At 34.9% G+C, this 26,964-nt stretch overlaps 1 protein-coding gene across 4 annotated transcripts; it reads left to right on the top strand.

The window, feature by feature from the left end:
• Window positions 1-370: 370 nt before the first annotated feature.
• LOC125683832 (DNA damage-regulated autophagy modulator protein 2-like) lies at window positions 371-26,061 on the top strand. Of its 4 annotated transcripts, XR_008796202.1 has the most exons (11): window positions 376-451; window positions 5,029-5,224; window positions 5,399-5,452; window positions 8,580-8,647; window positions 8,960-9,108; window positions 9,660-9,870; window positions 12,221-12,279; window positions 12,908-13,087; window positions 17,168-17,233; window positions 18,362-25,915; window positions 25,960-26,061. XR_008796202.1 is itself a non-coding variant. In XM_048925312.2 (10 exons), exons 2-10 carry the CDS (start codon window positions 5,133-5,135, stop codon window positions 18,413-18,415), a joined length of 933 nt encoding a protein of 310 aa, XP_048781269.2. In that variant the 5' UTR covers window positions 371-451; window positions 5,029-5,132; the 3' UTR covers window positions 18,416-26,061. The 4 variants fall into 4 exon arrangements, 3 of the variants coding, with proteins under 3 accessions (XP_048781269.2, XP_048781271.2, XP_048781272.2); XM_048925312.2 differs by having other exon boundaries at window positions 371-451; window positions 18,362-26,061; XM_048925315.2 differs by lacking the exon at window positions 17,168-17,233 and adding an exon at window positions 15,237-15,255 and having other exon boundaries at window positions 18,362-26,061.
• Window positions 26,062-26,964: the final 903 nt, after the last annotated feature.

Genomic DNA, 26,964 nt, shown 5'->3' on the forward strand with positions numbered 1-26,964 from the left:
TACAGGCGAAATATGCTTCTCTCGGATTTTTTTTTTTTTTTTTTTGGCAGTTTCTTGAAAGCCATTCCCAAAAAATTCCTCGCAGCTCTACAAATTAAAGACACTGATGGTACAATGTCAGTGGTACAAATATTTCTTCTTAATAAATTCTGTGTGATTTCTCTTTAATATACACTTGGCTTCTTTTCAAAAACAGAAGTACGTCCGGTGTGAGCTTCATTGGCGACATGGTGTCTTCTTTTCGTATTATAAAATGTGTGAAAATATTTACTTATAATTTTCTAATAATTTAATTTCTTTATTGTTCATATAATATCTCATATTAGGATTTCCCCATTCTGCTGCTTGGCTTGTATATAAAACGCAATGAGTTATCGAACTTTGGTGATGTTTATTGATATAGGGATTCCCGTGGGTTGCACTTGTCAGAGTAGGCCGTGAACATAAACAGGTAAGAGAGGGATCACAAAAATTAGCCAAACAACCCGTTTTTCCTAGGTTTTATTCTTCTATTATCTCAGTGGAAAGCATAATATAAGTGATCAATAGGCATGAAAAGATCTGAACAGCGTTGGGTTTTTTTTACGAGTGTGACATGCAAGGAATGGATAGACTCGGGTAATCTAAAGTTCTAGCTTAACTATGAAAATAACCGACTTCACCAGGCTTGTGTTCAAAATGAATGATCATAAAAGTGCATTTTAACTAAAGAATAATTGAAATTTTTTTCTACTTTCATTTGGAATGGTAGAGTCTGCTGGAATGTATTTTTAGAAGTCTGACGTAATAAATGACCATGACTCAGTGCGTTGGCTTTAGGCTTCTACCTAAGTCGTCACAATCTTTATTACAGGTGCTAGGTGTGGCAATATATATAAAACACAATATACGTCAAATACATTATCACCATGTTGAGGAGAATTGGCACTGAATTTCACCTCCTGGGCCTGTTGGCACCTTTGTAAGGAAAAGCAAAATAAACATCGATAGTTGGTAAAATGCACGAGCACTGGAAGTTAATATAAATATATAGTATGTGCATGCATTTTTTATACATGTACATACTATATATTTACATTAACTTCCAGTGCCCGTGGTAAAATGGGTAGTAAAAACCGGGCCGGGTCAGATCACTTTTTAGTTTTCTTCGTTATTTTATTTTTGTTTGGTGTGAAACTTCTTAATCATAATCTGGATGATACATTGGATCTGCGATACAAAAATTACGGCATAAATGATAATTTTGCTTCACTGTGAAAATATCAACGTTTGTTTATTTCAGATTGGTAAAATGGGTAGCGAGGAAAAATACACATTTTTCTGCGATTACGATTGATCTATGTGACACAACAATGAAACTACACATGATTTAGATAAATATTATGATAATTTATCACCAAAATGCTATAGTATTTGTTATGCGAGTCTTATATATTTAATATTCACGATTTATTAAAACCCGGGCCAAAAGGAAACCGGATAGGGCTATAGGGTAACCCGGGAAAGATATTAAAATTCCGAATAAAATGAGGATGTTAGCTATCACGTGCATGATCTCATGAAACGTGACATTGCCCGGCAAGCTTACAATTTTAATCAGGCAGGGTATACATAGTAATTAATATGCTCTCCATATAATCCTCTTTAAACTCTATCTTCGGTTGAAATATTCATAAAGTAAGCATAATTTATCAGTCGGTGGTATTTTTTTTAGGACCATTATTATTGGTTAATTAATCAAAGCATTAGCAATACGTCAGTTTCGAGATACGAACTCTTTTGTATAGGAGGTGCATTTAGTGGAACTTTGAATGCCTAAGTGGGACAGAGTGGATTAATTATATACAGCCAACGAAAAAAACGATGAAATGTAATAAGATCGACTTCTCTTTAAATATGTAAATGTGGGAAATACTAAATACTATCGAAAGAAATGTTTTACTGAAGTGGAAACATACAAACAATGTCATATTTGCAAGAAATATCTTGGATATGGTACTTGTGACCAGCGAAATAACGTGATAGGATAAGAATTCTATGTATTTAATTACTTCCTAAATACTTATCACTTAATTACTTAGTTTGTGTATCAGTCGAATTCAGGTTATTAAACAGCGTATGAGAAACTTACTGAGTACATTCATTTATGCTGTGATGAATATCTGTCCCACTCCCGCATGTAAACAAATTCTTTCGCGCCTTACTATGTACGAGAGTTCTCCAAAGGGAAATAACTCTGACGTATCTCGAAAACGGCATATTAAATCGGAATAAATAACGCCGGCCTGGGTCGACCGCATCCGGTTTCCTTTTGGCCCGGGTTTGGAAAAATCGCTGATAATTAAGATAAAAGGCATTTAAATGCAGTCAAATAATGCATTAAGTATCAAATTCAACTCTATGTGAATTGAAAAAATGCTAGGTTTTCAGCAGCAGATGCATATTATACAGAAAATATGCAATAGTGTGTGTTTTGGTCTCGCTTAACCCATTTTACCAACCAGATTTCATACAATCATTGAATTCCTTACCTAAAGGTAATATTATGTGCTTAAATTTGTGGCGAAGACTAAATGTATCATTGAGAATATATTCCGTAAGTTTCAAAAGAAACAATGACATATCAACGAAGAAAACTAAAAAATTCGGATTACGAAGGTGATCTGACACAGCCCGGTTTTTACCACCCATTTTACCAACTTTCATAAACATCATTTGTAGGCCTACTGTTTTCCCAAAATATGATACAGAAAGGAGACATTGGTTTTAAAAGCTCTAGTTTTTATTCATTTTATAATTTACTTTAAACTAATTGCCTTAAAACTGCAGATGAAGATTCTTCACTCAGTTTATCGCTGTATCATATGAATATTGCTGTTAGTAATTTATTATATTCAGACATTAGGGAAAAACAATATAGCAAAAAAAAAACCCCCAAAAACAGACGTCCAGAGATCAGAAGCCAATAAAAGTTTGTGATTCGATCGTCCTAATAAGTAAACCCCATCATCATCTGAAGCCTTACATACTTACCCAACCACTTCAGTTTGTAATTCATCCTGTAAAAGTATATAAACCCCATCATCAATCTGAAGCCTTACATACTTACCCAACCGCTTCAGTTTGAAGTGCATGTGTATAATTTGAATTGGTACTTGTTGTAGATTATATATATCACCACACCAATGGCAATTGCAAGTTAGATCAAGATGTAGAAAATAATTTAGGGACCTACGGAATTATGATAAATGTCACTCATATAACCTCAATTTTAGTCATGGTAAAATACTGTCCCAACAGTCCCTGCACAAGTCATTAATCTAAATCATGATCAATCATTCAATTTGTTTAGAGTTCTGTAATGGTCGATGCACTAAGAGGCCTGTGACAGTTTGATGTACATGTATATATAAATGATTTGATATAATATGATTATTTTTTAAATGGGGGCCATACGGGCATTATAACACTCAACGTATGTGATTCAAATCACAAATACAATACAGGATGGAGTTCCAGAACACAAATATAATGTGCATATATATATATAATTATATGGGCATAGTCGGGGGTGTCATATGCTGATTACAGACTCAGCTGAAATGGAAACACGTATATATCTTGTTTTGTTAGTTATAATATGATACAAAAGTAGCAATTTAGATGAAACATGATTTGATTGAACATAGATGCTATTATAATGGGTATAAATCTGTTCTGTCCATTGTCCATCAATTGACTCGGTTGTAAATTTAACTTTTGAACATTTTCAGTGTGAAATTTGTGACCCCTGGGTTCAGGTTCAGGCCCTATATAATGGGGCTAAGTTGGTTATATATTGATAATGCACAATATCTTAAAATGATAATGCACAATATCTTAAAATTAATCTTCATTACTTTTTGGACATCAAGGATTGATTGATTGTATCTTGTTTAATATCTTGATCGAAAAATTTTCACTCATTTGGAGACGTTGTCACCAAGACCGCGGTGAAGGGCTTCAAATTTTGGCCTTTGCTTCTTTGCTTGTTGTTTACGGCCATTGAGCATTGAGGGTTCTTTAGCGTGCCACATCTACTGTGACACGGTACATCCGTTTTTAAAGTCATCTTCAAGGACCTGTGACATTCACACCTAATGCTGAGCGTTTGGCGATGGAACTGTCACTACCTGTTTTAACGACTTAGGTTTGTCGTAGCTGGGATTTATACCCCGGCCTTCCACATGTAGGACAAACACTCTAACCTCTAGACCACCATGGTGGTGGGATGAAGGAAGCAAAATGTCTGCGTCATTATAATAATGGGCTTTCAACCCTTTACCAAAATTGTGAAATTCATGACCCCATGCAGGGCTAGGCTAGTTTGGTCATTTACATTATGTATTGAAAATGTACTAGATAATGATCTTTTTTATTGCTGGACATCAAGCAGAAAAACTGTATAATTTTGAGGAGTAATGTGAAATTGATAATTTAACCCCTGGTTTTTGGTCCCAAGGTGAGGCTTAATCAATCATGTGTTAAAAAATGCTGTGTATTTTAGAAATCTTTTCTCCAGGCAAACTGTTTGCATAATTATTATGAGCAATGAACACTCTTTTAAAATTGTAAAAACTCATTTGCACTTTTTAGAACTCAAATAGATGGATGGAGAGAGAGAGAGAGAGAGAGAGAGAGAGAGAGAGAGAGAGAGCAGAGGTAACAAAATGATTTCTAAAGAATAAAAAATGTGCATACACAGTTGAGTTTTAAGGCCCACGGGCCTTTTGTTTACATATTGATACACCATCATATGATCCTCATTACATCTGAATCAGTTCTTTGTTTGACATATGATCAAGGTCAATTATACTCTTAAAATAGATGGATATATGTGCATGCAAGTGCGTTTTTTCCCTTGTTAATGAGAAGAGCATTATATGGGTTACTCCCTATTTGATGACTAACAATACAAGTTAAGTTCTTCCCATATTTCAATTAGATAATAAAGTTCTAATTAAATGGTTCAAATGTTTTCCCTTACAGGTATACATAGATATATTTGAATTGTCAGAATCGATCACAGTATATATTGAACGGCTCATACACATATAAAACAACAGTGACACAGACTCGACGTTGCAGACAAGATGTTTTTGGCAGCCAGTTGGTGTTTGGGCCGCTTCATGTGGCTACTGCCAATATTTACTCTGGGTTGGCTTTTTGTTTCCATGGCAACAACGTAAGTATATTTTTCAATCCTTTATAAAAGTGACAGTTACTTAGTATATATATGTTAGATTAACAAAAAAAAAATTTTTTTAAATTAGCTAGCACTAGTATGAGAGCAGTTATTCTGCTAGTTTAACGCCTGTATTTCCTGAGATTTTAATATGTAACATTTGATGAATTGCAGGTATGGTATTGCTGTAGCTTTGAATCACACATTTCCAAACTTCCCATACATCAGGTCAGATTGTTTTTACTGTTAAATTGTCTATTGTAGACTCTATACATTAAGCAAGTACTCAGTTAGATGAAATCGCTACTCATAAGAGAAAGTTATTTTTAAAATGCATTTTCTATGAGTGGTTTTTAAGCACCCTTTTAAGTACTGTGAGAGATTGATACTGATAAACATTCAAGGTTTTCAAAAGTGATATGTCATTAAGATACATGTGTGAGAAGTGTTCAAGCGATACGTATCTCGACCTACATGGAAAACCGGTTCTTACATATAAAAGTGGGTCAAACTTGAGGTATGTTTTCTCTAGGTAGCAATACAGTAAGTTGCATGTCAATATCTTCTCTTATTAAGCATTAGTAAAAATCGTGATGGAAAAGAAAATAAGACTAACAGACAGACTGATGGACAGTGAAGCTGGTATGTCATTGAGACAAACTGGTCCTGAAGTAGATCATCACCATCCAACCATCTCTTACAGCAGAATTATAAAAGAAAATGACATCAAAGATCATGCACGATTTGGAAAACCCCATAAAACATCTCTGTTCAGAAGGACAATGCACTCAGAAGGATGGTTAGACAGAACATTCTTACTTAGAATGCAAATGGTTGACACGTTGTTTGCTTTCAATGAGAACAGTGGGGAACCGACTGAATTAAGTCATTTGACTAATGTGCAAGAAAACCCGTAAAGAGATCTTTGCTTACATCCAACCACAAAGCAGCATGTATGCAATGGTGTCAAGCCTGCCAACGTTGGAACCTGACCTCTTGGAGGAAAATCCATTAGTCGGACAAGAGTCACTTTTTGCTACATATCACAGATGGATGATTGCATGCATGGCAGCAACCTAGAACTGCATATGCTGATTAGAATTTTGTAGAGTTGATTCCATTTTGTGGTGAATTAGTGATGGTATGAGGCCGTGTTTACTTTGACTGTAAGTTTATCACAGCTAGGGCCTAACTTACTGCATAAAATTACCAAAGGGGAATTCTTACTGCAAGTGGCGTGCCTCATTGTGACAATCACCCTCCTTAACCAAGGCCAGTGTTCATGGATGACAATATCAGACCACATCCAGCTTGTGCTGTGCAGGATTTTTTGTGTATAGGGTCAGTTATGACACTACCATGGTCTGCTCAAAGTCCAGATTTGTGCCCTATTTAGCACATCTGAGACATCATAGGTCTTTGAGTTTATCCATAGACATCACCAATTTGAATATTAGATAAGCTGACACAGGCATGGCATTAAGAGTGGCAAGCTCTACCACATCAAATTCAACGTTTTATCAGGGAACGCTACACCAGAGAATTTAATGTGGATGAAAAGTGGAGGATATGTACAACAATGTTTTTAGATTGAAAACTTTCAAATTTACATTATTTAGTCAAAAAATGCAGTTTTGGTAGAAGGCAGTGTCAAAAAAAAATTTAAAACCCCTGCTGGACTCGAACCCACAATCTACAGTTCAGCAGTTGACATGCTAACTTATTGAGCTACTCGGTTAGGCAATGATATTTGAAATGAATAGACAAATATTGCTGAAATTTATATTTTCATCCATAATTTTAAAAGGAAGTCTCAGTCATTATGATGATGTAGAGTACTCCTTACCTAGAGTCTGTCATTTGTGTGGAAAAAATCCTGTTAGCAGTGTACAGCATGTTAACCTTATTTAACTTTATTTCATTCATAGTAGGTATTTAAATCAATACAGGTGACTCTCGATGTCTCGAACTTTGACCTCTCGAAGTGAAATCATGGTCCCAATTTTTTTCTCTATATAACAAAGCAAATTTACAATCGATCTCTCGAACGTTCAATCTCTCTAAGTTCTCGATGTCTCGAAGTGAAGTTGGGTCCCGTAAAACACCTTTCATTGTTTTTCACTCTCAATCTCTCGAAGTGGTGGTAGCTAGTGTATACCCACCGTTACCCAAGCATGTAATAATTTCCGCTTGGCCCTTACCCAGGTTTTGTTGAATGCCGGAGGGATAATTAGGTGTTTACATAGTTGAAACATCGCCGGTGCTTCTTCGTGGGGTTAAATACTTTGAGTATATAGTCGGCTATTTGGTCAGTTTACACCTTGCACTGGGGTTTTGAGTCGTGATTATTAAAATTACATGTATATATAATCCGACTATCAATAAAATCACAGGCACTCGACGTTTTAAATATCTATAATATTCACTGAATATTATGTTTACAGGAAGACATTTTTTTTATTATAGATATTTAAAACGTTGAGTGCCTGTGTTTACGTTTTCATCTTTTGACATTATTCGTGGGAAAGTAGTCCCAGAGAATTGACACTGTACGGAGTTTGTACATTTCCAGTTACTGTAAAATCTGAACCATACCGGCGGACCTTCAATATATGAATTTTGAACTTTCGATTTCTCGAAGTTTTATCAAGGTCCCTTGAACTGTACATGTCTGAGGCATAGTTGTATACAGTAAATTTTCCTTAAAATATCACATCTTCTTATCCTTGAAAAAGAATGACCGTGAATACATTTACTGATGGTGTTTTTACATTATTTATTAGAGATCAAGTGATGATATTTAAAAAAAAAAAAAACCTCAAACATGAAAACTCTCATTCATTTTATGGTGTGAAATTATTTAATCATCATACTTTGACGAAGAGAAAAAAGCTGGTGTTGCAATATCTTTCCCATGTGTATGTTAGGCTAGTGTTCGAAATGGGTTTAAAACTCGGTATAGACCACAGGTCTATGCCAAAACAAGATGACATAGACCTCATCGAATTGGCATAGTCTAGACCGCAACATTGGGAAAAAACTAACACAGATTTAAAACATTATTATTTACTTCTTATGTACTTAGAAACCATATTTTCTTTCCATTTTTATAACAATGTCCTCCTTTCCTCATGACGTTTATCAGACATCGACTTTTGGGATAACTCTTTTGCTTTAAATCTAGAAAATCAGCATAGATAATTTGGTCTAACCCAATTACAGTTGGCATAGACCGGTGTCATTTAACACAGACTCGGTCTATCAGTCTATGGTTAATTTCGGACACTGATTAGGAATAGACAGTGTAAGGCGGTGCTGTTTCTGTTGTATGTACGTGTTTTTGTGTCTTTTACAGCTATACTGGAGTGGAGGTCCCAGAAAGAGGAATATTCACATTCTCGATAGCAGTCACAGCAATTATGCGTAAGACATCGCATCCACCTTCTGTATTTCTGATGACCCAGAAATCAATGAAGAATAAATCAGTTAAAAGAATCCGCCATTTGTAATTCTAATGACCCAGAAATCAATGAAGAATAAATCAGTTATAAGAATCCGCCATTTGTAATTCTAATGACCCAGAAATCAAAGAAGAATAAATCAGTTAAAAGAATCTGCCATCTGTATTTCTGATGACCCAGATATCAAAGAACAAGAATAAATCAGTTAAAAGAATTGTAAAATGAAACAGCTGCATTTTCTAATGATACTGCGATGTTCCTTTATATGTCACAGTTGCTGCGAATGCAGAAATGCGCTTCCTGTTTGTGAAGAAGGTGTTCAGTGAGAAGGAGATGAACAAAAAATGGAAGCAGACGAACACGGCAGGCCTTATTTTGGGTCTTATTTCCTCCTTCGGTCTTCTGCTCGTTGGTTGCTTTCAGGTAAATACATGTAGCTTGTGCCTTGTTTAATGTTAAAATTTCATGTTTGCCATAATTGATTGTAATTAACATACAATTTGGAATGTCTGATAATTGACCAATGTGTCTGTCCACTGCCTACTAAGTAACGTGGTCAAATTCAGATGTTACTGAAACTTCAACATCCTTGAAGATTAGACAATTGATAATTACAATACTAGTATAATACTACTGTTACAGGTCGATATAATATGATATTGTATATCGGTACATGTTATATATCTAATATATATATAAATCTGTTACAGGTCGATATGATATGATATTGTATAACGGTACATGTTATATATCTAGTATATATAAATCTGTTTCAGGTCGATGTGATATGATATTGTATAACGGTACATGTTATATAACTAGTATATATAAATCTGTTTCAGGTCGATGTGATATGATATTGTATAACGGTACATGTTATATAACTAGTATATATAAATCTGTTTCAGGTCGATGTGATATGATATTGTATAACGGTACATGTTATATAACTAGTATATATAAATCTGTTACAGGTTGACGTGATGAAACCACCACATTATTTCGGTGCCTTCCTCTGCTTTGGGGTTGCTATCGTGTATCTATGGTTACAGACAGTTATAACATGGAAGCTTAGACATGTTGCACAGAAAACACAAGATGGCAAAGTTTGGAGGGCCATCCGCCTTTTCATCTGGATATGGCAGATTTTGAACAGTGCAGCTTCCTCTATTTTACTCATCTTGTGTATCCTTTGGTTCTGTTGAATTCAGCTCATTTGGATTTTTAGGTCACCTGAGTAAACTCAGGTGACCTATTGCAATTGGTTGTCGTGCATTGTGCCTTAACAATTGAACATTTTTAACTTCTTCTTAATAACTACCAGTCCAATTCTTTTCAAATTTGGTATGAGGCATCATTGGGACAAGGGGGACATAAATTGTAAATTCCAGGACACCAGCATCCCTGGGGCCCAAGGGCAGGGCAATAACTGCCCAAAATTGACCAATTTTCAAAAATCTTCTTCTCAAGAACCACACATATGTAAGAAAAACTAAATGTATAGTGATGTAGAACAGGAAGGTCTCTACCAAAATAGTAAATTTTATGATCCCCGGGGTAGGGGTTCTGACCCCAGGGCAGGGCCAAATTTGGTATATAGTGTTAATGTGTAAAACACTTAAATAACATCTTTATAGTGCTATTGACACTAAATTGAAAGTAAGTAGATATTTAGAAAGAACAGGTAGTCCTTTACCAAAATAGTGAATTTGATGATCCCAGGGGTAGGGGTTTTGGTATCAGGGTGGGACCAAAATGGTCAGTTATCAAATGTATGAACAATAGACATTTTTAACTTCTTGATAACTATCATTCCAATTCTTTTCAAATTTGGTATGAAACATATTTGGAACAAGGGGAACATAAATTGTAAATTTCAGGATTCCTGCACCCCTTGGGCCTTAGGGGCAGGGCAATAACTGCCCAAAATTGACCATTTTTCAAAAAAAATTCTTCTCAAGAACCACACACATGTAGAAAAAAAAAAAACGACTAAATGCATAATGATGTAGAGCAGGAAGGCCTCTACCAAAATTGTAAATTTCATGATCCCCAGGGTAGGGGTTCTGACCCCAGGGCAGGGCCAAACTTGGTATATAGTGCTAAATGGATAGAGCAGGTAGTCTTTAACCAAAATTGTGAATTTGATTTTCTCCAAAGTAAGGGTTCTGACCCCAGGGTGGGGCCAAACTTAGTATCTAGTACATGTATGTATGTGTAAGTTTGTTAATACTGTATAAAATCTAAATGCATACTTACGAATAGCAGAAAAGGATGTACAAAAAATGGTAATTTCATAACCCAGGGTTATGACTTGAGGATTAGTCATATATTTTGATGTTTTAATGTAAATACACCTATTATTTAAAGTCTTTCATCAGTGTATGCACTTTTGAGGGCAGTGAAGTTTTAAGAACACATCTTGTTTATACTGTTGCTGAACATTAGAATTTAGCTTAGATATTCAGAACAGGAAATTTTTTCTAGATAGCCCATGGAAGTAGTGATACTTTTTCACTAGTATTCAGGTGACCGATAAAGCCTGTGGGCCTCTTGTTTTATCCATATTTATCTTGCATTATCTTTTTGAATTCTAAACAATAAACAGCGATATACTATAATTTTGTAAAAATCCTATTGATAATTGTTTTACAGATTAAAATACCGTATAAGTAGAAATTTTAGCGAAGATTTAATTTTTGAATTATTAGTGACAGTGTTGAGATCGTTAAAATTGATTATCGCTAATATTTATTTTATATCGGAAGTCAATTTCTTGGAATGATAAAATCGCTAGAATTAGCTCTCTATAAATATATACATGTACATGTATACCCATAATTTATGAAGGTATCACTAAATTTGTGTCTCACTAAAAATACCACTTATACAGTATCCTAATTTTACTAGGACAATGAGCTAAATCCTTTCCATGATGATTTATTCACTCATATATCAACAGATGATAGATTGAACTTTACAGTGCTAAGTCAATCAGAGAGATAGGACATTTCTGAAATATGTTTTTTTAAGGGAAGTGGTTGTGTCAAATGCTGATCAGTATCTATTCCTGATTACTTTAGAGTTGATTACTTTAGAGTTGAATGGAATATGGTGCAATGGATGTATTAGATATTTTAGTGATTGTATAAACAGTAACCTATATTGATTGAAATCAGTAATGAAAAATAACACATCCAGGGCTAAATTGTTTTGTGATAACCAATTGCAAAGTACATTTATACTATCGAATAAGGAATGAATAAAATCTCTGCTCCTTTAACATGATGTACATGTAATTAAAGAATATAAAGTAAGTTGGGACAGTTTAAACTTCATAAACCATAAAGTGGTTTATAATAACAAAATTACTTTCAATCCCTATGATAATTTTTAAGAATGCATTCAAAGTAATTTGATAAATGATTATAAAGAAAATAATGCGAAGCACTATTTTTGTATTGTCATAATGAAAACAGAAGCTAAACCTTTTGTGGCATCATGCCCATGCATCTTTCTTCCTTAACGTACTGAGTTTCTGTGTCAAAAGCAACATATAAAATGCAGAGAAAAGCAAATATGGGAACAAAATGGGTAAGATTTTCATCGTCTTAGAATTCCCATTTTCTTTTAAATGATGCAATTTTGTTTTTAGCTCACCTGAGCTATAATTTCAAGTGAGCTTTTTCTGTCTGTCCACCCATCTGTCTGTGAACTTTACACAATTTAGACTTCTTCTGTAGAACTTCTGGGCCAATTTCAACTAAATTTGGCACTGGGCACCCTTGGCATTAAAAATTATTCAAATGAAGGACCATGCCCCCCTTCCACTTGAAGTTAATCGAGAAAAGGTAAAATTAGGGTGAGGTTATTAAAAAAATCCTCTTCTCAAGAACCACTGAGCTAGATAGAATGAAACTTATGTGAAATCTTTGTAACAAAATATGGGTTCTGAATTGTTCAAATAATTTTTAAAAATCTTTTTCTCAAGAACAACAGTTATGATTAGTCATGTTAACATACAAACATCCTCATATAGTATAGAATCAAGTCTCTTCAAATGGCACCAAGGGTTAGAGTGGAACCACTCTAAGAGATCAAAGTTTTACTTTGGGAATACACTGTATATGGAAACAAATCTTGAGAAATATATTTTCATTTAGCAATTCTCGATATATGGTCTTATTTGTGTAAGATGTGTACAGTCTGGTTGCCTTTACAGGACACGCTCCGGGGAGTGTTTTTGTTATCCACCACAACAGAATGGTTACTCGCCTTCTCTATCTTGTTTTTTGTGCTAACATTTATCCCTGGCTTCAAACGTTTGAAAGACATCAAAGTAAGAGTGACTCTGGACAAAGGTGACAAGTCCAACCCCGTGTCCAATGGAGACCCAGAACAGGTAAAGCACAGCAGCGTGTTAGAGAAATTACCGTGATCAGCCAGTGTCTCTCTAGATCTGGGATTTCAGTAGGATTATAAATGATAAGTGTGAAAACTTTCCCACATGATATTTACTTTGTTGGGGCTTAGCATGTTTTGTCACAGAAAGTCATATAATTATATACAATAAAGAAAGATAAATGATTTTCTGTGACAGTAAACTCAATCGCTACACAGAATATGCTCTATTTCGGGGGATGAACTGTAATTGGTATATAGTCTATTGCTGGTTAATTGTGCATGCTCTGCCAATATATCATACATGAAAATTGAATTGTGAAAATATGCAGAGGGCATTTCTTGAAATGCTTTTGTACAAAACTTCTGGCCACATTAATTCTACGATGGGCTAATGGGAGTAATTTACAGAGAAGACATAGTACATATCCCTATACAAATTATTTTTTTCGTTAACAGCAGCTTGATGAACAATATGATTTAGTAAAGCCTTATGGCCCTGTGGAATCTTGTGGAATCTTGTCACATATTGTATTACTTTAGGAAAACCTTAAAGACTTTCATTCTTAATTCTTTTTTTAGCTCGCCAGAACTAAATATTCTGATAAAAAGTCATAGTCTGTTTGTTGTTTGTTAACTTTTCAAAGTATTCACTTGTCAAGAAGTGCTGCTTCATTTTAAAGCTATAAAGAATCCTTAGGTCCATTAGAGGGGATTCACATTACATAAAGCATCCTTAGGTCCATTGGAGGGGATTCACATTACATAAAGCATTCTTAGGTCCATTGGAGGGGATTCACATTACATAAAGAATCCTTAGGTCCATTAGAGGGGATTCACATTACATAAAGCATCCTTAGGTCCATTGGAGGGGATTCACATTACATAAAGCATTCTTAGGTCCATTGAAGGGGATTCACATTACATAAAGCATCCTTAGGTCCATTGGAGGGGATTCACATTACATAAAGCATCCTTAGGACCATTGGAGGGGATTCACGTTACATAAAGCATCCTTAGGTCCATTGGAGGGGATTCACATTACATAAAGCATCCTTAGGTCCATTGGGGGGATTCACATTCGGTGAAATAAAAAGGGACATGCCCCTTTCCATAAGATGAGTACTTAAAAATCTTCTTAAGAATCACTGAACCAGAAAATATGGAATGCCAAATTAGCATATACATGTACTCAATTAAGTTAATTTGGTGTTCCATAAATGATTGAAAACTTGTACAATTTAACATCTTCCTTATGTGTTATTTCAAACCATGAAACCCAGACAGGGCCTACAAAGGGGCTTCAAAATTTACATATTAGGAATATTTAATGGGTAAAATAAAAATCATCTTGAGAACCACAAGTGTGTGTGTGTATCAATCGACCTCACCCTCCCCTCATCTTACGTACATTCAAGCATTCCGTGATCCCTCTGCCCAGGTTGACTATAAATGAGGTTTCAGTAAGTGGGAAAATTGTTTGCAAATCTTCTCCAGAACCACATGGATACAATTTGTCAATATGCAAGCATCATCATGTAGTGTAGATTCAATTTCATTCACGTCTCGACTTCTGAGGCCAGGGTGGGCTACAACAGGGGTTTGAAGTTTTATGTATGATTAACATACAGGAAAACTCTTGTAAGTTGTTTTCTTAAGAACCACAAAAAGGTTAAGCCAAGAATTTGATATATAATGCGCTAGATTTAAGTTTGTTCATAATATGACCCTCGGGGCTAGCTGCAGCTCTCAGAGAATATGTTAAGACAGATCAGATCTGTTCCAATATTTTCACAGAAAGCTGCATTTCTGCATCTACCTTGGGGCCTGAAAATGCCATAGGAATATATAAGAAAAGTCTTTGAAAATATTTCTTCTCAAGAATTTCAAAGTAACATGCAGACATTCTCATGCAGAGTAAATTCAAGTTTTTCACACCATGACAGCAGAATTTAAGTGGGGGGGGGGGGGTACATTTCCCCAAGTGAGCAATGTGGCCAATGAGCCTCTTGATCTTGATTTTCTCAACCAGGCCAAAGAAAATGAGCATGGTTTAAAGACAAAAAGTATAATGTTGTAAAAAAAAAAAACAAAAAACAAAAAAAAAAAAAAAACATTTATTTACTTCCTCTAAAATTTTCTAATGACAGGTTTAATCAGACTATCGTTGTAAGTAATTTTAGCATATGTCACATAATTGTCTGAAAGCATGCATAATAGCACATAATATATTTTATTTGTCAGAATTGAGATCCTAGGAAACAAATCCACTGGACAATAATCTAAACAATTGATTTATAATATTTATAACACATGTAACTAAATCACCGTTATTGAAGGCATGTGCTGTTGGGTTTGGGTGTCTGTTTTGTAATAGAATGGTCATGTAGCATGTTTTGCATTGAATGTTTTAAATTATGTTTCAATATTACATATATTAAATATGTAGACTTGCAGATCCCAAATATAGTAGACATATTTTTTACTAAGGTGTATGTTCATGTACAGGTAATTCTTTCTTTTGTAGGATATTTGGTTTTGTTTTTTGTTTTCTTTAGATTTCATTATATAACTGGCTAATTAATGGCATGTTTTGAAAATTTAATTAATTCCAATTCCAATTTATAAACAACTACCATGTTTAAATACAGATATGGTCTAATAAATCTAAACACAATTCAATTGTATCAACCAATGTCAGAAATTTATGTTCCCCTTCAAAGGAGGCCTTCTTAGAAGACATTTATATTGCTTTACACCTGTCAGTCAGTTTGTAGATCAGGTCTTTTTCGACCAATAATTTGAGAGTACTGCTTTACCTGATGGTCATCAAACATTATAGACAGCTTGGTCATGGGGAGTAAGTGACCATTGCTGATTTCCAGATGGAAAGTGACATTATTCTCTGCTAACCTCATGCTGTTGTTTTCATGATTGATAATGAGAGAACTTGATTACCTGATAGTCATGTTGAACCTGACCACTAGATTCCTATGTATATACCAGTATTGTCCAACTGAGAATTAGAGAACCCTTTAGTTCATCAAATTAAAACTAGCCTGGTTGGTTATGTCTAGTAGATGACCCGGATTGATTAGTCACAGGTCACAGGATGTTTTACTAACAAAGGGCCTTCTAAAAGCAATATCTTAGCTAGACTCTCAATTCCCCTTTAGACTGGGCCAGGGCCTGTATTGAAAAAGTTTTCCCTAACAAATTATTTACATGTGTATATCATGAGGATGATAAGCACAAGATTTTATTCTTCAGTTCTCTCTTTTTTTTCATTCGAAACATGATTTAATTTGAAATAATTATGTAATACATATTTCTAACATGTTCTTTTCTTTTATAAACTCATTTATAATAAATTTAAGTCCCAGGTCAAGCATGCACTTTTACTGTATTAAGTTTTAAAATTCCATAGACTCATTCCAGGATCACTGTCATCACTTTCAACCAGGGACTTGAATTTGAAAGCTGAACGATTGTTGCATATATACATAGTTTAAAGTTCTGTCAATGGTGTGCCTTTTTCTTCTGTGTTTCCATCACAATACACATAGTGCAAGCTAGCAAACAGACTAGGACTGCTAGCAGCACTGAATTAAATGACATTATTGTCAGCTGTGAATTAACAGAAGGGGTCCGAGTTACCAAGGTGATACTGGAAAGATTCTGAGTTGGTGTCAGCATTTGTACATACAATCTGATCGTGCTACATTAATTGTGTCATAATGTTGTTCAAAATCACAAAATGCACTGCATTTGATTGCTTAATTAATATGTCTCCCCTGAAAGATGCATGATTGTTTTTATACTTTCTGTCTGTCTGTCACAAAATCTTGTGAACACTTCTTCTCCTATATGACTTATAGGATAGACTTGAAAATTGTTCAATGCTTCATTGCCATTTGTAGATGTGCATGTTGTCGGGATGTGAGGATCCAATTATTTTCTTAAACGTTATAGTGGATCTAAGAGGGTAGAAGGATGTAAAATAGCTTGTGAACACTTCTCCTACTATATGGCTTATCCGATAGATTTTAAACTTTATACAATGCTTCATTGTCATTTGTAGATGTGCATATTGTCGAGACAGGAGGATCCAATTGTTATTTTTAAAGATGAAGTGGATCTAAGAAGGGTATAGGGTGTAAAATAGCTTGTAAACATTTTCCCCCCTATATGTTTTATCGGATAGCCTTTTATTATCATTTAAGGTGGCTCAATCACTACACGCTGAAATAGTTTCTCAAATTAGTACGGATTGATTTAAATTATAAAAGATATAGTGATATATAATAAGTATTTATGTCAAAAAGGCAGAAAATAATCAAATTTTGATAAAAACATGATTTTCAAAAATTTATTTCAACACATATGACCAAAAGACTCTGGCGGATTTAAACTCGAGTTCTGCGGTTCACCAGCCCAATGTTTTAACCACTGAGCTACAATGATAGCCAAACAAATCGATCGATACAAATAATTTCACAAACAGTACTCTACATCGTCATGGCTGACTTCCTTTAAAAACATGGATGAAAAAATCGATATCAGCAATATTTGACTTTTCCTTTTCCATTTAAATACTAGCCGAGTAGCTTAGTAGGTTAGAATACCGACTGCTGACCTATAGGTTGTATGTTCGAGTCCAGCAGGGGTTTTAATTTTTTTTCAGATTACCTTCCACTAAAACTGTATTTTTTGACAAAATAAAGTAAATTTGAAAATTTTCAACTTCAAAATATTGTTGGACATATCTTCCACTTTTCATCTATGTCAAATTTCTCTGGTGTAGCATACCTCCTTAAATCGCCATCTTGTGACATTGTGTCATAAAGGGTATAAGCTTTAGTGTAGTGAGCTACCTTAATGATGTTCACATTGTTCTGACCCAGGAATCTAAGATTTTGGATCAAAGAGAAGTGTTTTATAGCTTTTCTTCATGTACAGGGCATGTTCATTTTCCTACTGGTACTTCAGCATAACAGTTATTATTTTTGTATTATATATATGCAGCAATGACATTGGTCACATTGATGTTGAATCTTTTCTCCATCCTCAATGCACAAAGCGCAGTTCATAATGTCTATGTTCCTAGCTGCTCATGCTTTCTCCTCCATATACCATGCAGTACATTAAGGGATAATTTGGAGCACTTTCAATTTGGGGAGCTGGGGAGACATTTGTTTTTAACAAAAACAAATTATATTTAACATTGTCTTATAAGACAATGTTAATATAGTTATAGACTTTTCTTATTTTACAGCACCAGACCATGAATATGAATGAAAGAACAACTTTAACAGATGAAAAGGTTTAGGAGGCAAATTGATATAGAGGCCGGCATACAGTGTAAAATTGCCTGATGGTGTGTCGTCATCAAAGATAGAAGAGTCAGACCCACAGGAGCGTATCTAACAGAACTCCCGGCAAAATACTCCAAAAATTCTGGTACCGAGGTCTTGCTTTCACCAATATAGTCACCGAATGTTGATTACGATACATTACATTATGATACATGTCTATTTTCTTCTCAAACTTGAGTGTATTTTGAAAACATGCACAGAAACATTTATATTGTCTTTTGATATCCTTATCTAAATTTTCCTTTAATTATACCCCCCGCAATAAGTTGTGTGTGTGGGGGGGGGGGGGGGGGGGGGGGGTATACTGGAATCGGGTTGTCCGTCTGTCTGTCCGTCCGTCTGTAGACGCAATGGTTTCCGGGCTCTAAAGCATTATCCTTTCCACCTACCGTCACCATATCATACATATGGACTACCCATGGGATGAAGATGTTCCCTATCGATTTTGGGGTCAAAAGGTCAAAGGTCAAGCGCATTGGACATCGAAGTAGCAATATGGTTTCCGGGCTCTAAAGCGTTATCCTTTCCACCTACCGTCACCATATCATACATATGGACTACCCATGGGATGAAGATGTTCCCTATCGATTTTGGGGTCAAAAGGTCAAAGGTCAAGCACACTGGACATCGAAGTAGCAATATGGTTTCCGGGCTCTAAAGCGTTATCTTTTCCACCTACATTCACCATATCATACATATGGACTACCCATGGGATGAAGATGTTCCCTATTGATTTTGGGGTCAAAAGGTCAAAGGTCACGCACACTGGACATCGAAGTAGCAATATAATTCGGTTTGTCATGCCATTTGTTTTTTACACTCAGAAAAGAGGTAGTTTATACCTATTACCAACACCCTTTGGGAGATTGGGGTAAGCGGGGGGTATTCTTAGTGAGCATTGCTCACAGTACCTCTTGTTTTCTTTTTTAAGTTCAAGGATTATGAAACTTTTTTCCTGTATCTGTGTTGTAATAAAACACTAATGCTTATATATGGTCAAAAAATGGCATACTTCAGTTTTGGTGTTTAATATAAAACATAATGTGCAATAGTTTGATAAGAGATAGGTCTTTTCTGGGTGAGATTGCATAAAGTGAACTATTTTTGTATGGGTATTTTTGACAGAGTATATTTCTCTCATTATCTTGCCCGATTAGCAGATAGTTAATGTTGTTGTTAATCAGTCAGTGATGTATGGTACCTTTTATTGCTGTTAATGGTTGACTAGATGTGTCTTTTGAGAATTCCACCAAGTACTAAATTTTACTACATTAGATTTTTCTACTCCCTGTGCTGTGCAAGATCCTCCCTCTCATCAAATTATTCCCACCATGGCAACACATTTGTAAACAGTTTAAGTAAAGGCAATAAAATTAATATGGAGGAAGACTCCTGTAGGACTCAATAGCTGCAATAATGAGGCCCTCTCCTATTTTTTTTTAATCTGACGTTTTCGGCCAAAAAAAAGTTTTGGAGAAGGCTACATAATTGCAGCTAGACTGTGAACTACATGTTGTATATACAATATTTTATTATTATTGTCAAGTTTATTGTTATGGTTTTGTTTAAGTTTTTCACGTATCTAAAGTTACAGTATGTTTATTTTTGAAATTGCATTGTAACAATGTTTGATACTTGTCTTAATGTGAGTGGATTTATTTTATAAAATTGTCTTCTTTTTTTACCAGGTTTATCACTGATTTCATATCTTTTAGTTTTTGATATGTTCAACTTCGTGCTCAATACAGCTGTTGTAAAAATTTATAAACCCATTTATGTAATGACCTCAGATTCGAGATACTAGTATTTGACCAATAAACGATAAATGTGTATAGAAATTTACAAATAGAACTGGTGCTGCTCGATTTAATCCCAAATATATTTCCCATCTTGCATAGATTTTCCTGTAATACAATTTTCAGACTTCTGTAACTAAGGAATAGTTGTTATTTGTTGTCAAAATTGGTATAGGTGTTGTTTAAAGGATATTTAAGCATTCTTCAAAGATGAAAATACAGTTCAACTTCGATATCTGGAACACCGATATATTAAATACCATGGAGATGTCGAAAGGATTCGGAAGTCCCAACCAATTATACTCTTAAGTATTTTACCCTCGATACCTTGAACTCTCAGATATCTCAAAGTTTTTTCTCGGTCCCATTGAGTTCGAAATAACGAGGTTTGACTGTATATATATATATATATATATATATAGGCATTTATTTATTATCCCAAATGTTTTTCTCTTCTTCAAGCAATTTGATTATTCATACAAAAACAAATACCAGATGATGAAGTAAATAAGTTCTTCCCATTTTTGAATCATGCAAGACAGCAAATTTTGTTTTCATTCAAGATAACTGATGTACTGCTATTAATTAAACTTAAAGCTTTATCTTTTTTAGAGGTGTAAATATTTGTACATTATCCATTATTTATCATGATTAAGGTGGTTGTGGCATTTTCAGGGACAGCATTTTAACCATATGGAAGTAGATCAAAAACAACTGATATATAAATAGTACACCCATTTCTTGACATTTTTTAAGAATCGCTTCAAAAAATGGGTTTGTGACACACTTTGCCCCCAAGCATGGCTATATCTGATTTTGGCGGCCTTCACCTGGATGAATGATTATTGTTGTCACTTTGACCTTTTGATTTATTAAGTATCTTATTTTATATAATTATCCATACTTGTAAGCTGCAAGAAATAGACAGACCTAAAATGGTTTGTTTTTAGATTTACAATCTAGTGAGGACATGATAAACACACTTGCAGAAGTCGCTGGTGTTCCAGCATGTTTTTATGATTTTAAAAAGTGATAAACATTGTGTTTTGCATTAAAGAAAATGAATTTGGTGAATGTTCAAATTTTATACAGCAGCATTTTATATTCTTTTTAAGATTTTTAACTCGGTTGTGATTAGGATGAATGTGGTAATTTGGTTTTAAGAGACATTTGTTTTCTTCTCGAGGCACGTGTTAATTCGTACTACACCCTAAAGATGTGCCTATCAAGAATTCAGGTACCCACGTGCCTTAGTAGACATAAATGTTATCGTTAAGAGTTTATCAATCCCAAAGTTCTTTATTTAAGACTCTGAAAATATGTATTATTGTGACTGTGTATGTGTTTCTATGGTAGTGTTTAAAGAATTGTTGAGAATGAGAATTGGCAGTGTTTGTTAGTTGTTGCTGTTAGCAGATTTTTATTCATGTTGACAATGTATGAATCATGCATATTTATGTATATTTAAAGGAAAAATCAACCCAATTAATATGTGTTTTCTGTATTATTGTAGTTGGGTGGTTTTCCCCCAGCCTCAGCCTTTTTTCAACATTAAGCACCCACTGCCCATATGTAAGCAATTTCTAATGCAATAGTTAGAACTTAAAATGGTTTAACTTTAATTTCACTGCTGTTTTGTATTAAATGTTTTAACATGTCATGCACTGCTATAAGTATACAGAAGACTGCTTCAGAAGCCAAGCTGAACCAAGCTGTGATGGAGCTTCTGTGTATGTGTGTGGTTTTTATTTCAAATGATGCACATTATTTTCAAATTCTTCTTGCCAAATGTTCATGGGTTCAGAGGAAATATGTATGATTGTATTCTTGTGTTTATGTCGTTATGATTCATGTGCAGACATTTTATATTTGCTGTAATGGTTATGAAGATCAAGATTTTGACTCTGTTTAGTGAAATAGATTGTCATATTTTAAACACAACCAAATACCATAGAATATATTTTAATTCTACTATATTATATAAGATAACAGAATGAGACATTTGGTCCATGACATTATTTTTTTTTACTTTTTAGCTCACCTGAGTCAAAGGCTCAAGTGAACTTTTCTGTTCAAAAGTTGTGCATTAATTATCAAGAGTATCATGAATGGAATTCAAGGTTTAGCATATAAAGGGCCATGTCCCCTTCCAAAGAGAGATAATCATAAAATTAGATGGGGCATTTTAAGAAAAAGCTCGAGAATTACTGAACCAGAAAAGTTAGGATTTTTGTTAAAGCTTCGTAATATGGTGGTCAGACGAGTTCCATCGCTGCTGGCCAGACAGCTCAGTTGATAGAGCACCTAACTAGAGATTCAGGGGGACTAGGTTCAAATCTTGGTCTGATCCGTTGCATTTCTCCCTTTCTGTTACAGTACATAATATAATGAAGTTTCAAAATTGTTAAACTTAAAACCAGACAGAACCACAAATGGGGATCCACGCTTTACATAGCAATCTAAAGGAAATTTCTTTTAAAATCTTTTTCAAAAACCATAAAGGTACAATATTTATAGGTTATAGACTTTGTATGGGAAAATATGACGACCGAGTTTTTTGGTGCGTAGACGGACCGAGCTTGCAAGGTCCGTTCGCGACAAAAAACGAGGTCGTCATATTTCCCATACAAAGTGTATAACCTTTTTATTATATACTTTCAATTTCATTTAGAAACTAACAATAATTTTATTTTTAACAATAACTTTATCGGTTTAACTGAGTAAAAGATGAAAAACACGAAAAATTTGAAAATTAACAGCGTAGAAATTTGATTGTGACGTAATGTTTGCGGGCCGGAATGTTTCCGGGCATATATCGTGTGATATATGCCCGCAAACTTTTAAAGAAAAAAGAAGAGATGAAATTGAAAGTATATAATAAGAAATATTAACATTCATGTATATACACTCGGTAGATTTTTTATTCATCAGATATGTGGTAGAGTTTTAAATGTAAGCGTAAATGACATACATCAGTTAGCTGTCCTTGGCATGATGCCAAACTACAATTTGGTTGGGTGGCATATTGATTGCAGAAAAGTGTCAATTTTCCCCAATCTAAAATATTTGTCATCTTCTAAATGCAAAAATAAAAGTTTTTGTAAATTTTCCAAGATGTTTTTCAGTGAATTATCGAAAGAAACAAACTCCAGACTTTTCCACCAATCAAAAAAATCAAGTGACCACCTGTCGTTGGTATTCCATTTAGCATTTCCCCTTTATGTTAATGTGTGTATCATAGCCTCATAAGGCATTCTACAGTTACATGTATAGGTCTGTTGATGTTCATGTAAACAGTGATATTGTTTGGAGAGATGACGATCGCAGCTTTGTAGGAAATTTGCATTACACACTCACTGGAATACACATCATGACCACAAAATTATACACTTCATTGTTTAAATGAAGGCACCTTCGTTTATTAATGATTGAGGTCCGGGGCCCCATGGCTTGGATGTGGATGTAAGAGGGTATAGATCTTCGTTTATTAATGATTGAGGTCCGGGGCCCCATGGCGTGGATGTAAGAGGGTTAGATCTTGGGATTATTTGGAAATTTACCCCCAAAAATTTCTTTGAAATTGATATGCAAGCATCTTCATGTAGTGTTCAATTAAGTTTGTACATACCAATATGACACCTAGGCCAAAGGTCAAGCCACAGTTTGGCTGCAAATGTAATGAAACTTATTTAAAATCAAATAAAAAATCAAAATGGTAGTTGAGTATGGTCGAGTCAATTTATCAAGATGCAAGATAATTTATGAGGCTATACATATTTATGGTGGTGCCGTAATTAGGATTTCGAGTTTTACACTAGGAAATGAATTGCTTGGGTGAGTGATCTGGCCCATGGGCCTCTTGTTTATCCTTTACATGAATTCCCCCATTATACAATAACATATTGTGTAATGTACTCTAGCTTTTTATATAGATCCAATAATTATTGACCTCTGCAATTGCCAAAAAAAAAAAAAAAAATCCCCACATTGCTCATAATGTGTATCACTTCATGTCAGAGAATACTATATACTTTATTTGCTGTTTTCTTTGTATCAAATGATACTGGTAGTGTAGCAGTATACATAAGACCTGGTGTATGTTTATAGTCTCTGAATCAATCTGGGTGGAGGCAGTGTGTTCTATATAATTGTGACGTGTTCATTTGATAAGTTGTTTGGTATTAAGTTTTGCTTCATTCTCAATCTTGAGATTTAAGATTGAAATGTGCTCAGGGCTATTCCAGCAAAGAAAAAAATATGGGGGGAGGGAAGGCACTTTATTTTTAAGACCGCCACCCATAAAATTAAATTTTCCTCTGCTACCACCACTCATACAAATAGATTCTCCCCTGCCACTACCACCCATACAAATAGAATTAAGAATTCAATACTGAAATCACCTGTATATTAAGATTTTCCTTTAAAGGTAGAGTTCAGTTTCAACAAGTTCATATTGGTCTTAATCCTATGTGCATGCAACTATTTTTTAGATAAGCCAGAATTTGTGGTGATTTATATGAACAAATTACCCGACTTTAGATGAATTTTCAGACTACATTAATGTGAATAAATATTCAAACATTGATATTGTAATTTGTGATCCATTCTCTAGCCAAACTCAGACTGTAATGTCATCTTAAGCATGTTGATTTTAATAGTTAACAGAAGGTTCGCTCATACCAAAATTATTACACTACCGTAGTGTCCAGTTGTTTAGCATTTGGTCTTTTAGCCGTGTTGTAGGTTTGAACCTTGCCCTTGGTATAGGCCTATGTGTGTTAAAACAGGTTGTACATGTTGGTGTTTCAGACATCACAACATTCTGAGAAAATTTGGGCATTTTTAAAAAAAACTTTACATGAGTACGGATATCATTATTACCTTGAAAGACCTGACAATAATTGCCTAAGCCATTGGCTGAAAAAATGTGGAAACGCATTTCGGTGGGCTTATGGCTGCAACTTCTTTTTTAACTCGTACATATATTTTCTTCTCGTTCCCTTTCGAGTTTGCTAAAAATATCCCTTAATAGATCATATCTGGAGATGGTGTTACTTCTAATCATGTCACTCCCAACAGAAAACATTTTGTTTTCATTTATTATTGTTGTCATTTCTACACAAACTGAAACATTTTTTTTGAATAGTTATCTGCCCATTTATCAATCTTTTTTCGTACATAATGTAGGATGGCTCCGCTTTTCTTCTTCCTCTTCTTTTAAAATGAAAGAAATTTAGCAACAGGATACAGACTCTGTAATGTCTTCATTTTTATCATAATTCACTAGCACCCATATTACTTTTAACCTAGAAGACAACCACCCATACAAATACATTTTCCCAACTCACCACTACCCATACAAATACATTTTCCCAAATCACCCCCACCCATCCAAAAAAATATCAACTGCCTTCCCTCCCCCCATACATTTTTTGCTGGAATAGCCCTATCTCAGAAGCTGGTTGTATTCATTGTAACTGTTGGTAACTATAAGACTCATGAGAGCATGTTAGATCATTCATTGTAACTGTTGGTAACTATAAGACTCGTGAGAGCAGGTTAAATCATTCATTGTAACTGTTGGTAACTATAAGACTCGTGAGAGCAGGTTAAATCATTCATTGTAACTGTTGGTAACTATAAGACTCGTGAGAGCAGGTTAGATCATTGTAACTGTTGGTAACCAAGACTCGTGAGAGCAGGTTAGATCATTCTCTGTTGTATCAGTCATCCATCTTTTGTATGTACAGGTAGTTTGTATTATATATACAAATTTTTAAGTCAATAAATTTATTACTATTTTATATGTGGCTTGTTGAATTCTTTAATTACACACACAGCAAACTCCACTAGTTTCTTTAATTCTTCAGGAGATTCCTCTTCCATTCGGAATATAGGAATATATATTGGCAAATATTCTAGATTTTTGTTAATGAGTCCATGCATGACCTTCTATGCAATATTGATTCAATACCTGTACGTGACTTTATCTTACCATTGCCCATTTACACACTGAATATCAGAACCATTTAGCTTGGAAAACAATAGGCATCACTTTATCTTATCATCAATCGGTAACAGAATGATGACTCTAGGCATGACCTCTGACCCAGATAAATCTCTGAGGCATGTGGAAAAAAGGTTGATCTAATCACTTTATACATGCATTCGATTAATGGCTGCAACATTGACCTACAATATTGTAGGGCCTATAATTCAATGGGCATATCTCCGACTTCCTGCCATCTCTGTAGAGAGTATACAAGTGTAGCGGTCAGCCGGGTTCGATCGCTGGTGGACAGTTAGCTCAGTTGGTAGAGCACCTGACTAGAGATTCAGGGGGCCCGGGTTCGAATCCCGGTCTGGTCCGTTGCATTTTCTCCCTTCCTGTTGCATTTGGTGCCGTAGACCAGCCCCTGGAACTGACAGGTAAAAATGCCTGCCAGGGGATAAAGATCCTGGGTTGATGTCTTCAGGTGTAAAGACATTTAAGGAGGGAGGAATGTAGCGGTCAGCCGGGTTCGATCGCCGGTGGCCAGTTAGCTCAGTTGGTAGAGCACCTGACTAGAGATTCAGGGGGCCCGGGTTCGAATCCTGGTCTGGTCCGTTGCATTTTCCCTTCCTGTTACACAAGACTGATATCTTCTCTGGTAATGAATGTTTTACAACATTCCAATTTGTTGCATACTAGTAGAACCTTAACACCC

This window comes from Ostrea edulis, chromosome 6 (genome assembly GCF_947568905.1).
Source record: "Ostrea edulis chromosome 6, xbOstEdul1.1, whole genome shotgun sequence".
NCBI classification, from domain to species: domain Eukaryota; kingdom Metazoa; phylum Mollusca; class Bivalvia; order Ostreida; family Ostreidae; genus Ostrea; species Ostrea edulis.